The 20,563-nt window shown below is 39.4% G+C and overlaps 1 protein-coding gene across 6 annotated transcripts in view; it reads right to left on the bottom strand.

Annotated features, from left to right (window-relative positions):
* The window catches only part of MTA3 (metastasis associated 1 family member 3), a 195,084-nt gene that overhangs the window by 70,415 nt on the left and 104,106 nt on the right, over positions 1 to 20,563 (bottom strand). For all 6 annotated transcript variants that reach the window (XM_055539928.1, XM_055539929.1, XM_055539933.1 and 3 more), the window contains exon 5: positions 48 to 111. In XM_055539928.1, coding sequence (XP_055395903.1) covers positions 48 to 111 — 64 coding nt within the window. The remainder of the gene's footprint in view (positions 1 to 47; positions 112 to 20,563) is intronic.

Here is a 20,563-nt window from a genome sequence, read left to right as displayed (position 1 = left end):
TGTATGAAATAGAGAGGGAAACACACACAAGTATAATTGTGAATTACCTCTTTATCAAGATATGACAATACTGACTCTGTCTCATTCAGAAGGGCAACACTGCATTTCCCCCTGTTGAAAGAGAAAAAAGGTCAATCAATGCAAGAAAAGCCACTTTGCCTTCACAGAGATGATATACACAAAGTTAGGAACATTCAAAATATGAAGGTAGTATTAAGAAACTAGATGACAGTTAGGAACATCTAGACATGTATATACTTGGACTTATTCTACATCTTGGTGTTATGGAACCTAAAAAATAAGGCTGTAGACATTTGTTGAGAGGCTAACCTGGGGAAGGAACAGTGTTAGGTAGTAAATCCCTACAACATAAAACATTTTATAGGTATTTCCTAACTCTTTAAGAAGAAAAGAAGAGTACAATGTAATCTTCAGACAAAGTTAGTTTCTGAATCTGTAAAGAGTTAATATGAGGTAATTTTATACAAGGGATTTTTAAAGAAATCACCATGTAAACCAGTGCCTAAAATAACCTTCAAATTTTTATAGTAGCCACTGCATACAAGAACATAAAAATAATACACATTTACAACAGGATTACCTGACGTAACTATACCTTTATTGCTAACTTACCTTTATTGAAACTGCTCTAAAGACTAGTTAAAATTTAAACACAAGGAACTCCTATAGAACAAGGGGCAAATAAAGATCGACACATTCATGGATCTTGAAGTCTCATGGCATTTACCTTTGATCATAGCTGGGTGTGTACTTGAAAATGAAATGCTGTTTAAAAAAGGCCTGTCTAGACCTGAGAAAAATTATGGTTATTCACGTAGTGGCATTTAATACCACTTTTAAAATTATCTTCCCAGTTTGAAAAATTCAGTATAGCTACTAGTTTGACAGGAGAATTGTGAGAGACTATTCAAGTTACAGATATTGGTCAGGACTCACAAAATACTTTTAAAATGTCATAATATCACTTGGTTTCTAAACAAAAATCATGACTTGCTCTCCACGAATTAACATGTAAAAACAAATGCATCAAATACACATTACATAGGAAGTTTGTTGTTGGATTACCAGAGTGAAATACAGTTCAAAGGAAAAAATTACCAAAAGCAAAACACGAATGCATAAGTCAAAAACTACACTAAGCATTTTGCAACTGTATATTCCTTAAACTTAAATTGAAAAAAAAAAGTTTTCCTCTCATCAAAATAAATTTCTCTGTTAATCATCTTAGATTGATATCACTTCAAAAGGTTTCTCTGAGAGCACGTGGTACTTCTACACTACCCTGTCAAATCCGTAATTCTGTTACTGCAAGTTATGAAGGTTTTCTGTTTTGCCAATGTATTTTATTCGTGCATAGTACTGAAGCAGAAAAAATAACATCATTATTTCAGTGCATATAACACTCAAAATCAATAATTACCTGATATGCTCATGCAAAGGACAGAATTACAAGAAGGGGAACTGCTCTGCTGCTGTTAGCACATCTACGACAGCCACAGAAGAACTTCTATGACCCATGAATATGTGCTCACACATGCAAGAGTGCTTAAGGAACAGACGGGATTTCCAAAAATAGTTTCATTTACTTCTCTTGCCTCAGTAACAGCTGACAAAGCAATATTTCTAACATTTAATACTTATTCCACCTAGAAATCATAAAATCTTTTTTTTTAAGTTCTCTATAGTCAGGTTTAAAAAAGAAATGGGGAGGACCAGATGCTATAAATGTTATTTTAATAGGTATCACTTGAATTTTATAAGATAACAGACACTGAAAATTCATAAAAAGAATACAGCATAAAGGTGCCTCCATACTGTCTGAAATGATAAAAGATTTTTTCTTTTAAGAATTATTTATTTATGGCTACGCTGGGTCCTCAATGATGCATGCAGGCTTTCTCTAGTTGCAGTGAGCATGGGCTACTCTCTAGTTGCAGTGTACCAGCTTCTTTTGTTGCGGCGCATGGGCTCTAGAGCACAGGTACACAGGCTTAGCTGCCCCGTGGCATGTAGTCTTCGTGGACCAGGGATCAAACCCCATGTCGCCTGCCTGCATTGGCAGGCAGACTCTTAACCACTGGACCTCCACGAAAGTCCATGAAAAAAGATGTTAAACTGAATCACTAAACCATTATTTTCATATTTACATCAGGAGGTAAGGAAACATTGGTTATACTGCTTTTAGAGGCCCAAGATGATTACAAAACCAATAAAAGGATAGCCATCCCAATCAATCTAAAATGTAAAATACCTTCGGAAATACAGATTTTATGCAAAAAGGAAAGGATAATAGATGATTTTAACTTATAATTTTTCTTTAATGTATCTATACTGTACCTTCCCCCCATTAAAAACAAAAATGTGACACTTATATTTTCATGTACATGTATTAACAGTAACAAAGTAAGAGACTGAGTCAGAATTGTTTTATGAAGTAAACATGAATATGTAATTAACACACATACCACCACACCAAGAGTTGTTGATAAAGTAGTTTAAAAAGAGATTTAAAGTGTTGGCTTCCGTTATGCTGAACAAATCTTGGCTCACAGGAAAAACATGATAAATTTTAAGCTAACTGCAAACTAAAGGAACTATTAACAAATTCTGAATATAGATAATGCAATTGTTTTACCCTGAATCTCAAGCAATGAACCTGTGTCTCTTCCACAGCACTTTAAACCATAAGGAATAAAGATATGAAAACATTAACAATATAAAACATAGGAAAGACTGTAACATTGAGAAAGATCACTCAAGGCCCATTCATACTGCTTTTCGACAGGAGCACAGAATTACTAGAGATAACATATTTTCCCACATATCATTCAAAAAGTTTTTTTTAGTATATTTTATTTCAAACAATATATATAAATATTATATTTCAGAAATGGCAGAGTACAGGGTCAGAGAAAAATGTAATTATTACAACACAGTACAGTCCCATGTTTAATGGCAGGTACTGATCAGCCTGAAATCTGCTGTTTCCTTCACAAGATGTTAGCACAATCCCACAGGACTCAAAAACCTTATGTAAAATGTGCACCCAGGTTATTTTTCCTCTTATCAAAAGATGTTACCCATTTGTACAAGTGGAAAACAAGGAAGTTTAAATTAGCATACATTTCCCCCACTATCTGAAGGCTTTCCTTCACTAACACACAGAAGTACAATGGTCCAGGACCTGGAAAAATGAAACTTTCTTAGTGTCGCACGAAGATAATTGAATCCAAATATCTTGGAAGGGATCCAAGAATCTATGTGGTTAACAAGCATGACCAGGTGATCCTTAGGCACACTGAACATGAATTTTAAACCTGCCTTGTTCACTGAAAGCCATTATTTCTTCATTAAAGAAAGGTATTTTTCCATTTAAAAAAAAGAAATCTTGCCATTTGCAAAAACATAGATAGATCTAGAGGCTATGAAATAAATCAGACAAAGAAAGACAAATAGCCATGTGATCTCTCACTTACATGTGGAATTTAAAAAACAAAAAAATAAAACAAGAGGAAAACAGACTCACAGAGAACAAACATGTGGTTGCCAGAGGGGAAGGGGTAGAGATGGGGGGGGGCAGTGGTACATGGGGGTGGGCAGTGGTGCATGGGGGCAAATAGGTGAAGGGGACTAAGAGGTACAAACATCAAATTAGAAAATAAATAAGTCATGGGAATGTAATAATATAGAGCATAAGGAATATGGTCAGTGATATTGTAGTAACTTGGTATGGGGGACAGACAGTTGCTAGTTTTATTGTGATCATCTCGTAATGTATACAAATGTCAAATCACTATGTAGTACACCTGAAACTAACATAATGCTGTATGTCGATTACATTTCACTTTTTAAAATGTGCAAAGAAATAATTTGCTGTTGTGGTGGGGGGAAGACTCTCAACATTCTTAGCCATTACAAAAATGCAAAATAAAAAACACAGTGAGATACAGTTCACAGAAAACCACAAAGATGGGCTAAAATGAAAAACACAGACAATAACAAGTGTTGACATGGATTGGCAAAACTGGAACACTAACACTTTGCTGGTGAGGATACAAAACTGTATAGTCACTTGAGAAAACAGTTTGGCAGTTCCTCAAAATGTTAAACACACAGCTGCCATCTGACCCAGCAATTCCACACGTAAGTATAATACCATGAGAAAAGAAAACATACATCCACACAAAATCTTGTGCACAGACATTCACAGCGGCATTATTTACAATAGACAAAAAGTAGAACAATCCAAATTTCCATCAACTGATGAATGAGCAAACAAAACGTGCAGTTGTAGCCCAACTCCAAAGGCCTGAGAATCAAGAGTGCTGCTGCCATGAGTCCCAGTCAGAGAGGAAGAAACCGCGGTCCCAGCTTAGTCAGAGAGGGAGAATTCTCTCTTCTACATTTTTGCTCTTTTCAGATCCTCAACTGAATGGAAGAGGTTTCCCTCACACTGGGAAAGACCATCTGCTTTACTCAGTCTACTGATTCAAATAATCTCTTCTGGAAACACCCTCATGGACACACACAGGGTTTTTTACCAGACATCTGAGTATGACAGGAGCCCAGTCAAGTTGACCACTAATTTAACCACCACAATATCTCAATAAAGTCATTATTAAAATATATATATATTCTTCTTCATAACTATCAAGGTCATGAAAAACAAGGAAAGACTGGGACACTCTACAGACCTGAGGAGATGATGAAGGCATGATGCCTAAATGCAATGTCAGGGTAAATCTGGGAACAGCAAAAGGACGTCAGAGAAAGAATGGTTAATGTTTGGATACAGTCTGGGGTGTAGTAACACAGTAACATATCTGTGTGAATTTCTTAGTTTTGATGAAGACGGCATGATTAAATGAACTGTAAACATTAAGCAGGACCTGAGTGGAGAGCACATGGACGCTCTCTGTGCCATCCTGGAAGCTTTGTCTGCAAACCGGACAGTACCCCAAATCAAAAGGCTCACTTTCTAAGACTCATTCCTTTCGAAAAAGTGGCATGTGTGTCACTGATCTTGAGTCTGATATTAGCCACAAACTGAATTCTGAACATTTTTTCATATAAAGAATCACGCCTGGTTCTGTGATTGAAATTCAGCAAATAGTTTTATAAACCATTTAATCCACTAAACACAATGAGCAAATTTTTTTTAAATGAAATGTAAAAATGCAAAATGCTTTCAGAAGATTATGTTTCTCAACAGCAGGAATGTAAGATAGGACAAAAGAAAAGATTCAAAATTCTGAGGGAAATTATTTCCAAACCAGAATTATATCCCTAAACAAATCACCAGTCAAGTGTGAAAAACATTTTCAGATAAGCAAGGACTAGAATGTTTTACATTTTAGAAGATTAATCAAAAGGAAAAGGCAAAACAATTATTAATTCCAAGGAAAACGAAAGGTTGTACAAGAGACAATTATGTGAGGAATATTTATATGCTCATAAAATACAGAGATGATTATTAAGTTAAATAAAACTGTGATATGGTGGAAACACAAAAGGGAATGGAGAAGAGGAAGCAAAGAGACATTTTCAAAACTGAAGATGAATAGTGGCAGTGTAAGAGTAGTATAAACGCCAAAGTCAGCGTCAGAGAAGTTGAAAATAACTGCACAATGGGAACCAGCCACATAACTGCCTGAGGTAATACTAGACAGCTATATTCGTATATTTAAAGTGAAGGGGGAGGGTCCTAATTAGATCAAGTATATAAATTCATGTGTATACACACACACGTACATACACCAAGGGAGCAAGAGTTATGATGACATTAAATCAGGTTTTCTGAACCCTGGCAGCACCACTGGCTGAGTCAGTAGATGACAGAGGAGTCCTAAACCAGATGCAAAAACCAACACTGTCCAGACTTTGTCAAATGTTCCTTGAGAGACAAGAGTGCTCCTGGATGACAACACGATATTGACTAACCATGGTTTTCTTAACTATATCTTACTAACAAATATTTAAGGACTGCCTATATAAGCAAAAAAATATATTTTATACAACTTTGGATTATTAAAAAGAGAATAAAGGAGAAAGAAATCTGGACACTTTCAAGTATTTCTATTCAAATATATATTTTCTGTTGTTAATACTACTTTAACAGATGTTAACAAATAAAAGTTAAAGCAGGCCCCCAAGAAACAAAACAGAAAAGCTGAAACACCTCTGTGAGTAGGTGAGCTAGAGGAATGAAAACCCAAGGTTGAGCTTAATGTAACAGCTCAGTGGATTCTGTGAAGAAACACAACAAGCAGTGTTTTAGAAAGCCGCCTGTGTTTATGGCATGTGGAGAGAACCAAAGCAATAAGATATGAATCCCTGATACTGGAGATATGATAACAAACATGAAAGAAACTTTCAAAGAGTAATTCAAGGGAAAAAAATCCTCTCTTGGTGCCACTTTTCCTTTTATACCTAGGAGAAAGTGAAGTGTTCAAAAGGCACTAGGAAGTTCCTCTTCTCCAAGACAAGATGACCAATAAACTGTTTTGATACTAAGAAAATCTCATAAGCGTTTATTTGCACAACCGTGTGGAACACCAGTACAAAATGTAGGCTACTCTGTGGTATACACCCAGTGCTTTTCTTCATTATCATTTTAGTTGCAAAAGAAAACACTTCAACCACCAAAGATTACATAGCATAAACACAAGAGTTGAGAGAAAATGTGCTAAACATGTAGACTTAGAAATGTTAAATTGTGGTATGATTTTTCTCATTTTTGTTTTTCCTTTAGTCCTGCTTCTCCTAAAAGCCTAAGCATGCTAGGTAACGTCTTTATTCTACATTCATCTCTTAAGTAGCGCTACTTATGGTCTCAATAGCACTCTTTTGGCTAATTCAAATTTTGTTTACAGATACCAAGAAAGTCACAAAAATCTAACATCTTAAAATAAAAATACTGGTACACAAAATGTACAGAAAGAAAATTGCTTTTATTAGTTTCTTTAACATTAATAGTAAACTCTAGAGAGAGACTGCTAACTCACAGTGGAGTTCTATTTTATTATTTATACATTTTAAACTTAACATTACTAAAACAGGAGGGAAGGGGGCAGGGCACAACCTTTAAAAGAATGACAGAGCCCGAGGACACAACATGAACTGATTAAAACCAAACAAGTCCAAGATGGCAGACAGTCGAAGTCCACTAGACTCTGAGCCTCAGTATACTCACTGTAATACATGCATGCTTAGTCACTCAGCTGTGTTCAGCTCTTTGTGGTCCCATGGACAAGTAGCCCACCAGGCTCCTCAGTCCATGGGGATTCTCCAGGCAAGAAAACTGGAGTGGTTTGCCATGCCCTCCTCCACAGGATCTTTCCAACCCAGGGATCGAACCCAGGTCTGCCACATTGCAAGCCAATTCTTTACCAACTGAGCTACCAGGGAAACCCACTGTAACACATTAGCGAACTGAATGACACACCCACAGGCACCATGCCATTTCCAAAGTCGGCCATAAAGGTCAAAAAGTGCATGGTGGTGCAATTTCTGGAAATCCCTCAGTTCAGTCGTTCAGTCATATCTGACTCTTTGTGACCCCATGAATCACAGCATGTCAGGCCTCCCTGTCCATCACCAACTCCCGGAGATCACGCAAACTCACATCCATCGAGTCAGTGATGCCATCCAGCCATCTCATCCTCTGTCGTCCCCTTCTCCTCCTGCCCCCAATCCCTCCCAGAATCAGAGTCCTTTCCAATGAGTCAACTCTTCACATGAGGTGGCCGAACTATTGGAGTTTCAGCTTTAGCATCATTCCTTCCAAAGAACACCCAGGACTGATCTCCTTTAGGATGGACTAGTTGGATCTCCTTGCAGTCCAAGGGACTCTCAAGAGTCTTCTCCAACACCACAGTTCAAAAGCATCAGTTCTTTGGTGCTCAGCTTTCTTTACAGTCCAACTCTCACATGACCACTGGAAAAACCATAGCCTTGACTAGATGGACCTTTGTTGGCAAAGTAATGTCTCTGCTTTTGAATATGCTATCTAGGTTGGTCATAACTTTCCTTCCAAGGAGTAAGCGTCTTTTAATTTCATGGCTGCAATCACCATCTGCAGGGATTTTGGAGCCCCCCAAAATAAAGTCTGACACTGTTTCCACTGTTGCCCCACCTATTTCGCATGAAGTGATGGGACCAGATGCCATGATCTTCGTTTTCTGAATGTTGAGCTTTAAGCCAAATTTTTCATTCTCCTCTTTCACTTTCATCAAGAGGCTTTTGAGTTCCTCTTCACTTTCTGCCATAAGGGTGGTGTCATCTGCATTATCTGAGGTTATTGATATTTCTCCCGGCAATCTTGATTTCAGCTTGTGCTTCTTCCAGCCCAGTGTTTCTCATGATGTACTCTGCATAGAAGTTAAATAAGCAGGGTGACAATATACAGCCTTGACATACTCCTTTTCCTATTTGGAACCAGTCTGTTGTTCCATGTCCAGTTCTAACTGTTACTTCCTGACCTGCATATAGGTTTCTCAAGAGGCAGGTCAGGTGGTCTGGTATTCCCATCTCTTTCAGAATTTTCCACAGTTTATTGTGATCCACACAGTCAAAGGCTTTGGCATAGTCAATCAAGCAGAAATAGATGTTTCTCTTGCTTTTTTGATGATCCAGCAGATGTTGGCAATTTGATCTCTGGTTCCTCTGCCTTTTCTAAAACCAGTTTGAACATCTGGAAATTCACGGTTCATGTATTGCTGAAGCCTGGCTTGGAAATCCCTACTCCTTGCCAAAATGGTTGGAATACTCCTCTCACTCATTAGCCTATGAAATATCCACCCCCCGTCCCCCGCTCACAAAGCCTGACAAACCCATACTCTGTGCCCCTCTCGCCTTCTGAGATGGCTCACACTGTGGAGTGTGTTTCTTTCTAAATAAATCCCCTTCTTATCTATTACTTTGTCTCTCACTGAATTCTTTCTGCTACAAGACATCAAGAACTTCAGCTTCATTAAGCCTGATACAAGGTGTGTGATCTCATTAAAAAACGGTAAATTCAAATCCCAATCAGAGTTACAGTTTCATTACTACTTATTTATCAATAGACACAAGTCTGTAAAAATTTGTTTTCTCTGAAGATTTTAAAAAGGTCTCAACAGAGACATCATAAATTCACAAATTACACATCCTTTCAGTTCAATTCCCCTGCTTTGACCAATATAGAAACATGAAGAAAGAAATACAAATACAAAAAACATAATTAAGACATTTTCTACTGTTTTACTTTGTAATTTAATTTGTACACAACCTCATAATTCAACATGTGAAATGACCTAGGCACAGATTTGCTCTTTGCAGTATTATTTGTAACAGTAAAAGACTAAAGTGAAGCAAATATCCAACAATTATTGGATTACGAACAAAGCGAGTGAAGGTGATGGAATTTCAGTTGAGCTATTTCAAGTTCTAAAAGATGCCATGAAAGTGCTACACATTCAATATGCCAACAAATATGGAAAACCCAGCAAATGGGCACAGTAAAGGACAGAAAAGGTATGGACCTAACAGAAAAGAAGATGTTTTAAAAAAAGGTGGCAAGAATACACAGAAGAACTATACAAAACTGATCTTCATTACCCCGATAACCACAATGGTGCAATCACTGGACTAGAGCCAGACATCCTGGAGTCCAAAGTCAGGTGGGCCTTAGGAAGCATCATGACGAACAAAGTTAGTGGAGGTGATGGAATTCCAGCTGAGCTATTTCAGGTTCTAAAAGATGATGCTGTTAAAGTGTTGTACTCAATATGCCAGAAAATTTGGAAAATTCAGCAGGGGCCACAGGACTGGAAAAGTTCAGTTTTCATTCCAATCCCAAAGAAAGGAAATGCCAAAGAATGTTCAAACTACCACATAACTGCACTCATCTCACATGCTCGCAAAGTAATGCTCAAAATTCCCCAAGTCAGGCTTCAACAGTATGTGAACCGAGAACGTCCAGATGTCCAAGCTGGATTTAGAAAAGGCAGAGGAACCAGAGATCAAATTGCCAAAATCCACTGAATCACAGAAGAAGCAAGAGAGTTCCAGAGTAACATCTACTTCTGCTTTATTGACTACGCCAAAGCCTTTAACTGTGTGGATCAGAACAAACTGTGGAAAATTCTTAAAAGAAATGGGAATACCAGACCACTTTACCTGTCTCCTGCGAAACCTGTATGCAGGTCAAGAAGCAACAGTTAGAACTGGACATGGAACAACAGACAGGCTCCAAATTGGGAAAAGAGTACGTCAAGGCTATATATTGCTACCCTGCTTCAGTTCAGTCACTCAGTAGTGTCTGAATCTTTGCAACCCCATGGACTGCACAAGCTTCCCTGTCCATCACCAACTTATTTCCTTTAGGATTAACTGGTTGTATCTCCTTGCAGTCCAAAGGACTCTCAAGAGTCTTCTCCAACACCACAATTCAAAAGCATCAATTCTTTGGTGGTCAGCTTTATCACCCTGCTTATTCTTTACGTCACCCTACTTATTTAACTTATATGCAGAGTACATCATGCAAAATACCGGGCTAGATGAAGGAGATTCAATCAGTTAATCCTAAAGGAAATCAGTCCTGAGTATTCACTGGAAGGACTGATGCTGAAGCTGAAGCTCCAAAACTTTGGCCACCTGATGGGAAGAACTGACTCCCTAGAAAAGACCCAGATGCTGGGAAAGTTTGAAGGCGGGAGGAGAAGGGGCCTACAGAGGATGAGAGGGTTGGATGGCATCACCGACTCAATGAACATGAGTTTGAGTAACCTCCAGGAGTTAGTGATGGACAGGGAAGCCTGGTGTGCTACAGTCCATGGGGTCACAAAGAGTCGGACACGACTGAGTGACTAAACTGAACTAAAATGAAGCACAAGCAGGTATCAAGATTGCCGGGAGAAATATCAGTAACTGTAGATATGCAGATGACACCAGCCTTTATGAGAAAACGAAGAGGCTAAAGAGCCTCTTGAAGAAAGTGAAAGATGAGAGTGCAAAAGCTGGCCTAAAACTCAATATTCAAAAAACTAAGATCATGGCATCCGGTCCCATCACTTCATGGCAAATAGATGGCAAACAATGGAAATAGTGACAGACTTTATTTTCTTGGGTTCCAAAATCACTGCAGATGGTGACTGCAGCAATGTTATTAAAAGACACTTGCTCTCTGGAAGAAAAGCTACGATCAACCTAGACAGCATATTAAAAAGCAGAGACATTACTTTGCCAACAAAGGTCCGTCTAGTCAAGGCTATGGTTTTTCCAGTAGTCATGTATGGATGTAAGATTTGGACCCTAAAGAAAGCTGAGTGCTGAAGAACTGATGCTTTTGAAATGTGGTGCTGGAGAAGACTCTTGAGAGGCCCTTGGACTGCAAGGAGATCAAACCAGTCAATCCTAAAGGAAATCAATCCTGAATATTCACTAGAAGGACTGATGCTGAAGCTCCAATACTTTGGCCACCTGATGTGAAGAGTTGACTCATTAGAAAAAACCCTGATGCTGGGAAAAACTAAAGGCAGGAGGAGAAGGGGACAACAGAAGACAAGATGGTTGGATGGCCAACTCAATAGCCATGAATTTGAGCAAGCTCCCAGAGATGGTGAAGGACTGGGAAGCCTGGCATGCTGCAGCCCATAGGGTTGTAAAGAGTCGGACACAACTGAGCAACTGAACAAGACTAAATTAGAAATATAAAATAGCTATTGGACTGAATGAGACACATCTTTATTACTTGACAAGCACAACATAACAATGTCATAATTTATTTCACTATTTATTTAAAGACACTAACACACACACCTCATTGCTTCTATACACATTGTTTCTAGAAATAAACATAAGATTCTAGGAACATTAATGAGCTGGGGACTGTATAGGAAAGGAACATTTTATTATTTACCCCACATTTTTATTTCTGAACTATATACATTATGTATCCCTTCCCCTCAAAATGTTCAAGTTTATAAATGAGGGGCCAATTCAGTTTTCCTTAATCCTGACAACAAATTCACTGCTTTTGGATAGTAGGTTAGTCCAAGCATTAATCCAAATTGGGTAACTATGCCCAATCTCAGTAATTCATAAATTCACCATGGCAATCTATTTCCATCAACCTCCATCTACTGAAACCAAGCATGGCTCAGTTTTCCTGAGGTTCCCTGAATCCTAAAGGACACATCCACATAGTAGCTAATCAGGGAAGGGAGGAAATGCAGAATCAGAAGAGGAGCAGTCAAGAAACAACAGTGCAACCCTGGATCCAGATTCCACCTCAAGGAATACATAGAATAATATTTTTGAGTATTTTTGAGTTCTTTTGTAGGAACCAAGGTCCCCCACACCCATGTGGAGGACGGCAACTTTAGGCTGAGTGCAAGATTCTTGGAGCACTACTCTGGTGTCAGGGAATGTTTAACAGGAGGATTCCTACGTGCTGTTTCTCAAGGATTTTCTGTTTCTTATCAGTTCCTATTCCAGGAAAGAGTAGAGCTGCACTCAGGACTGAGATCATGAGAAACGGTATCTGCTTGGATTCCTTTCTGTAACTCCCTTCAGTGACTCTTTTCAGCGTCAGCGACCTTGTATGTATTAGACTATCCATATTGTGGCTATTGATAAAATTTCATCCTGTGTAATAGCTGAGTAATCTTACGAAAGATATATACACCTGCATTTCTGCTAATAAAGCACCTTTGCTCCATCAGAGCTTGGGTCCTCGTGTCTTTCTTTCTTTCTTTCTTTCTCTCCCCCTCCCTCCAGCTCTCTCTTTCACTTTCTTATCATCGACTCTGGACCACCAGGTTCCAGTCCATGAAAGGACCCCAACACTGGTATCTCACCATCAACCACTCAGAAGAAAACCACTGTATGCCCTGCAGCCCTCACCCCAAATTTTGCTATAAAACTCCCCACAATCCACTGGGAAGTTCTGGGCTTTTGAGCATGAGCCACGCTCATTATCCTTCCTTGGCCCTACAATAAACCTTTCACTGCTCCAAACTGGAACCTTTATTTGACCCCACTATTTTGGGTACACAAATTTTGTTTGGTAACACTACTAACTATAGTTTTACAGTCTTTGGAACATTTTTTTTCTTTTGTTTTTGTCTTTTGGCCACGCCACATGACGGATCTGCATTTTCCGATCAGGGATCAAACTTACACCCTCTGTAGGAGAACCACTGGACCACCAGGGAAGTCCCCATATGATTTTATTTCTAAATAGATTCTTCATATAGCTAACTGTTTTCTGTTCATTAGTTTCTGATACGTATGACCACCTAGAGAAAAAGTCTACCTTCAAAAATTAACTACTCAAGGTAAAGCATGAACCAAAAGATTTTCAGATTACACCTCTTAAAATGGATGAAAACATTTTTTTAATGTTGAATAACTCAGAGTCACAAAACATTTCCAAAACAATTTCATAACTAGTTTCACAAAGACATACAAGGAGATAAACCCGAATACTGCAAAGTATTTTTACTTGGAGTCTCACAATAATAATGAATAAATGACAGGCAAAGCCCAGGGGTTTATCTCCTTTTTTCTCAGATGCCTTTAAAACAATAGCAAGAGCATTAGAAACAAAAGAACCTAAAATCAGTACAATAAGAAGGCCAGGAGCACATGAAAGATGTCAAAAAATTCTTGAAGATAGACAGGTAAGACAGACTGAGCACAGCAAACCAAAGCCCAGGATGAGCACTTTAATAGGAAAACACTAGAGATATTTTCACTAAGATCATAATAAGGCACAAATGCCCACTTAACATTATTACTATTAAACATAGCATTGGTCTATTTTACTTAATACAATCAGACAACAGACAACAATTGAGGCAAGGTCCAAAACAGGCACAGTGACCTGATGCTAGGGAAAACGAAACGGATCTACCCAGCAGAGCCCTAAAGAAATTCCAGTCTTATCTAGGAAGCGAAGCGAAGTTGCTCAGTAGTGTCCAACTCTGCAACCCCACGGACTGTAGCCTACCAGGCTTCTCAGTCCATGGAATGTTCCAGGCACGAGTACTGGAGTGGGTTGCCATTTCCTTCTCCATTATCTAGGAAAGGATCACCCAAAACACATCCAATCTCATCTGATCTCAGAAGCTACACAGGGTTGAACCTAGTTAGTACCTGGACTGGACAGTGAACAAAGCAGGACTCTGCAGAGCTCCTGGGAACAGAAGCCTCTGAGTCCCCTGTTGCTTGTTTGAAGAACAGACTCCAGCCTTCTTGACCTTCCCTGAGTTCCAAAGGGCAGATTCAAACAATTGCTAATCAGTGAAGGAAGGGTATACACAGACAAGGGAGGCACAGTCAAGAAACAATAGCACAGTCTTCGGGCAGGGTCCTGGTTCCACCTCAAAGGATATAGGTAACAAATCACTTTTGAGCTCTTTACAGAACTAAAACCCCCAAAATGGAAAATGCCAGCATTCTTCATTCCAGAGTAGACCATCTGCCTGCTAAGTTGCTTCAGTCACATGCAGCTCTTTGCGACCCTGGCCCTCCTCCAGGGGATCTTTCCAACCCAGGGATAGAAACTGTGTCTCCTGCACAGACAGGCAGGTTCTTTACCACCTGGGAAGCCCCAGACCATCTGAGACCAGATTAAAGGAATCAGAGCAGCTCATCAAGAGACTACCTGAGACCAGATTAAAGGAATGTAGGCCCTGCTCCACACCCTAAACTTGTCAGCAATCCCATCCTTGGTCGGGTCCTGTCACTCAGTGTGTCCTGACTCTTTGTGACCCCATGGACTGCAGCCTACCAGGCTCCTCCGTCCATGGGATTTTCCAGGCAAGAGTACTGGAGTGGGTTGCCACTTCCTTCTCCAGGGGATCTTCCCAACCCAGGAATCAAACCCAGGTCTCCTGCATTGCAGACAGACACTTTACCCTCTGAGCCATCAGGGAAGTCCTTGAACCACTGCCATGAAACCCCTCGTCAGATCCTTCCAGGATGGGACACACAGTTTTTGAAGGCAGGAGTCCCCTGTGTCCCCACTTTGCCTAGCAAAACAATAAGGCTATTCTTTTCTATCTTACCCAAAACTCTGTTTCCAAGATTCAACTTGGCACCAGTACACAGAGGCCAAGTTTTCAGCATCAAGACTGCCAGGAAATACTGTGGGCTTTTACAGAGAGAAAGAGAGACCAGAAAGGAAAATTCCAGTCTTAAGAACAGAACCTGGAAAAGCCCATTATACAGCCTAACAGAAAGAAGTCTACCAGCAGCCTGTCCATATAAATGTGGCTCCTGTTTAGCCTCGCTATTCCCTTAGTTTTATAAAAGTATAAACAGCTATGAATCACCTAATATTTGCAAAAAGATTACAGAACAAAAGATAAATACAAAAAACTTAAAAAAAAAAACCCTGAAACTAGAGGAAACAGAGGTGACTTACACAACAACGAGAAATTTGAAGATACAATCAGCATGTTTAAAAACATTTGTGAGGAGAGTACATTCATAAAACAAAAATAGGATGTAATGAAAAGGAACATGCAGAAGACAAAAGGTTGAGAAATTTAAAAATATGTTTCCAAAATTAAAACATCACCAGATAGAAGATAAAATTCAAAGATTTGGCTCAAAACAAAAAACAAATAAGCAAGTTTTTTAAAAAATAAAAAAACAACAAGACAAAAACAGGAGACAATCAATCTAGGAGGTCTAATGTAAAAACAATTAAACAAAAAAAACTTAACAATTTGATTAAACACCAGGCAGAGGAGATGAATCTCAAAAGAAGACATAAAGATGGCCAACAGGCACATGCAGAGATATTCAACATCACTAATTACTAGGCAAATATAAATCAAAACCACAATGAGATATCACATCACACATGCTAGAGCTAGAATTGCTATTATCAAAAAGGCAAAAAATAACAAGTGTTGACAAGAGTGTGGAAAAAAGGGAACCCACATGGAGAAGGAAATGGCAACCCACTCCAGTGTTCTTGCCTGGAGAATCCCAGGGACAGCGGAGCCTGGTGGGCTGCCGTCTATGAGGTCACACAGAGTCGGACACGACTGAAGCGACTTAGCAGCAGCAGCAGCAGCATGCACTGTTCATGGGATTTTGTGCAGCCACTATGGAAAATATTAACTGTTAATTGCTCAGTCACATTCAACTCTTTGCAACCCCCATGGGCTGACTATAGCCTGCCAGGCTCCTCTATCCATGGAATTTCAGGCAGAAATACTGGAGTGGGTAGCCATTCCCCTCTTCAGGGGATCTTCCAGACCCAGGGATCAAACCTCCTGCATTGCAGGCAGAGTCTTTACCATTTTGGGTTGGCAAAAAAGTTCACTTATCCATAAGATGCTATGGAAAACCTGAAAGAACTTTTGGGCCAACCAAATAGTACGTTGATTTGTCAAAGATTAACAACAGAATTACCATGTTATCAAGCTATTCCACTTCTGGGAATTCATCCACAGATTATAAAAACACTAATTTGAAAATATGTGTATTCCCCACTCCTTGTTCACTGCAGGATTATTTATAATAGCCAAAACATGGAAACACCTGAAGTGCTCATCACCAAATGAATGGATTAAAATGTATGATATATATGCAATAGAATATTAATCAGCCATAAGAAAGAAAGAGAGTGCTAACTCGTGTCCAACTGTTGAGACCCTATGGACTGTGGCCCTCCAGCCTCCTCTATCCATGGGGTCCTCCAGGCAAGAATACTGGAGTGGGCTGCCATTTTCCTCTCCAGGGGATCTTCCTGACCCAGGAATAGAACCCAGGTGTCTAGTATTGCAGGCAGATTCTTTACCAATTGAGCTACATGGGAAGCCCAATCAGCCATAAAAAAAAAGATGAAATCTTGCCATTTGCAACAACATGGATGGATTTTGAAGGTACTGTGGAAGTGAAATAAATTAGAGAAAGACATATACTGTAAGATTTCACTCATATGTGGAATCAAACAGATGAACAAAAAACAAAATAAAGGAACAAACCAAACACATAGATACAGAGAAAAGAAGAGTGGTTACTGGAGGGAAAGGGGCCCGGGGAGGCTGAAATGGGTAAAGGGAATCAACTGTATGGTAACAGAAACTAAATTTCAGTGGTAAGCACATTGTAGTGCATAGTGAAGTAGAAACAGAATATTGTACATAGGAAACTTACATAATGTTAGATGCCAGTGTTATCTCAAGAAAAAAAATAGTAATAATACAAAGGCTGTACTAAATTTTTAAAAAAGGCCAAAACCACTGGCAAAGAGAAAAATATATATACAATATTAGGGAAAAAGAGCTCAGCTATAACGCCAGTTGTCTTCCAACTTAAATCATCTACCTCACCACCAGGGATTCCCTCATAGCTCAATTGGTAAGGAATCTGCATGCGTTGCAGGAGACCTGGGTTCGATTCCTGGGTTGGGAAGATCCCCTGGAGAAGGAAATGGCAACCCACTCCAGTATTCTTGCCTGGAGAATCCCATGGACAGAGGAGCCTGGCAGGTTCCATGGGGCTGCAACAGTCGGACACGACTTAGCGACTAAACCACCACAACCACCTCACCACCAAGGTCATCACTGAAACTGCAGAATACAATGGGTAAGAGAATTTTAAGCTTTAAATGAAGGGAAATTTGGGTAATATGCAGAGTGTGGAGAACCTATGTGATATAAACTACTTTCAATGACAACAGATATTTGAGGACAATGGGGTTAGTCATCTCCAAACCAAAATTCAATTCCAAGCCAAATTATGTACCACATATGTAGTACTAATCTATGAATTTCATTCCACAATAGCATACGAAGTTTAAAGAAATACGTAAAACAGAGATTGAGTCTGATAAAGTTGATAGCCTCTGCTGTTGTTATACCAGAGAAGGCAATGGCACCCCACTCCAGTACTCTTGCCTGGAAAATCCCATGGACAGAGGAGCCTGGTGGGCTGTAGTCCATGGGGTCGCTGAGGGTCCGACACGACTGAGCAACTTCACTTTCACTTTCACGCATTGGAGAAGGAAATGGCAACCCACTCCAGTGTTCTTGCCTGGAGAATCCCAGGGACGGTAGAGCCTGGTGGGCTGCCGTCTATGGGGTCGCACAGAGTCGGACATGTCTGAAGGGACTTAGCAGCAGCAGCAGCAGCTGTTGTTATACACTAAAACATAAAACTAAAATTAAGAGTCATAACTAAAAGCACAGAAGCCTTCCAACTAGTATATGAAGAAGTAACAGTATAATTAGAATATCACTACTCCATACGAATTGTGATTAATGGAACGCCAGGTGTGTATGTGTGGCAGTCACTCAGTCGTGTCTGAATCTTCATAGTCCCATGGACTGACTGTAGCCTGCCAGGTTCCTCTGTCCATGGGAATTCTCCAGTAAAGAATACTGGATTGGGTAGCCATTCCCTTCTCCAAAGGATCTTCCCAACTCAGGCATCAAACCTGGGTCTCCTGCACTGCAGGTGGATTCTTTACCCCTGAGCCACCAGGGAAGCCCACATTGCAATGGAGCTTTCATCAAATTATCAACTTGTGCTACATATGCGAGTCTGTTCTGGCTTTTCTATTCTACCCCACTGGTTTATTTCACAATCCACTTACCCATACTATCCTACATTAATTACTGTAGCTATGCTGCTGCTGCTGCTGCTGCTGAGTCGCTCCAGTCGTGTCCAACTCTGTGCGACCCCATAGACGGCAGCCCACCAGGCTCCGCCATCCCTGGGATTCTCCCGGCAAGTACAATGGAGTGGGTTGCCATTTCCTTCTCCAATGCATAAAAGTGAAGAGTGAAAGGGAAGTCGCTCAGTCGTGTCCAACTCTTGGCGACCCCATGGACCGCAGCCTACCAGGCTCCTCCGTCCATGGGATTTTCCAGGCAAGAGTACTGGAGTGGGGTGCCATTGCCTTCTCCGACTGTAGCTATACAAGTATCTTAACAACAAATGATATAAGCCTCTAAAATTTTTATTCTTAAAGACTGACTTTATCATGATTCTCAAACTTTTAGATCTCAAGATCTCTTCATATTTCTAAAAAATTATTGAGGACCTCAAAGAACTTCTTTCTTTGTGGGTTATATCTATCAATATTTATCTTAGATAGATATTAAAATTTAACATCAACTAATTTAAAATAAAATAAATATTACACATTAGCAAATACTTGCTATTAATAACTACTATATTTTCCCCTCCAAAATTAATGAGAACAGTGGCATTATTTTACAGTTGTACAAATCTCTTCAATGTCTGGCTTAACAGACAACTATGTTTTCACATGAATGACTAGTTTACTTCATTTTCAAAAAACATCCACCAAATGGTCATGTCTTAAAAAAAAACATAGTCCATCTCTCAGTGGCTTTTTCAGGCAAACATGGTGTTCCATGACAAAGGTGGCTATTTAATAGTTCAGCTCATATTTCAAACAAGACCATGAGTTTTTTTCTCAAGATAACCATCACGCTTGCATATATAGCAAAAGTGATTCATGCATACTTCTCATTTCAGTACATGGAACACTAAAAAGATGTGTGACCTCTTAATGTACCCTGTATACTGTACAATATTAATATGTTGTGTAAATTTTTCTTCAATTTTTTTTAAAAGGCATTACATACAATACAGTGATAAGTACAGTCCAGTTTGGTGACAGTGACTTGATTCCGGCTGGCTTGGTGCCAGCAGTTAGCCCACCATTGCTTTTGCACATGATTTTGTTTTGGCAAAATCAATATAGGGAAAAGGTAAGTAACATCTTACTGTTGATATGAAAACAGTTTTGATCTCACAAGGCCCCTCCTGAATGTGTATGGGGGGACACTCAGAAGAATACGAACCATGCTCTGAAACATTCTTGGTTCTTTCCATTACCACAGATTTTGGACTCAGCTTCTTAATTTACACACACACACACACACACACACACACACACACACAGGACCCTGCTAAGTTTTTCTTTGGAATTACATTGAATCTTTAGATCAACTTGGGAAAAACAGACATATTGTTACAAGTTTACTTTACTAAGTCTTTAATTCCTTTAGCAATACTCCATAGTTTCTATGTGGAGTTTTTATACATCTTTTCCTTTTCTTTTAAAGACATCCTTCTTATAATTTATTCCTAGGTGTTTGATATTGCTTGATGATATTGTAAATCGTATCTTTTTAAACTTAGCTTTTAACTGACCTCTATTCACACCATATACATAAAACAGACCTACTTCAAGAAAACAGAAGAATATCTTCATGATCCTGAGAAATCTTTGCCCAGTCCAAGACAGTAACACTTGGATTGGTTTCTGAATGAGCATCAGTCTTTCTGAATGACAAAGTATTCTTTTTTTTGGGGGGGAGGGGTGGGCGGGGCGGTGCGAGGCACACTTATAGCAGTGAAAGCACCAACTCCTAACCACTGGACGGCCAGGCAGTTGCCCAAAGTATTGTTACTCTCATTCCACTACTTCAGCTATATCAAACCTATCAGGCATGTCTGTTAATGTCTCAAGAATGGAATTTTTCCAGCCTTTATTTAACTG

This window comes from Bubalus kerabau, chromosome 11 (assembly GCF_029407905.1).
Source record: "Bubalus kerabau isolate K-KA32 ecotype Philippines breed swamp buffalo chromosome 11, PCC_UOA_SB_1v2, whole genome shotgun sequence".
NCBI classification, from domain to species: domain Eukaryota; kingdom Metazoa; phylum Chordata; class Mammalia; order Artiodactyla; family Bovidae; genus Bubalus; species Bubalus kerabau.
Note: the sequence above shows the minus strand (reverse complement) of the source record. Positions and strands in the feature narration are given on the sequence as shown.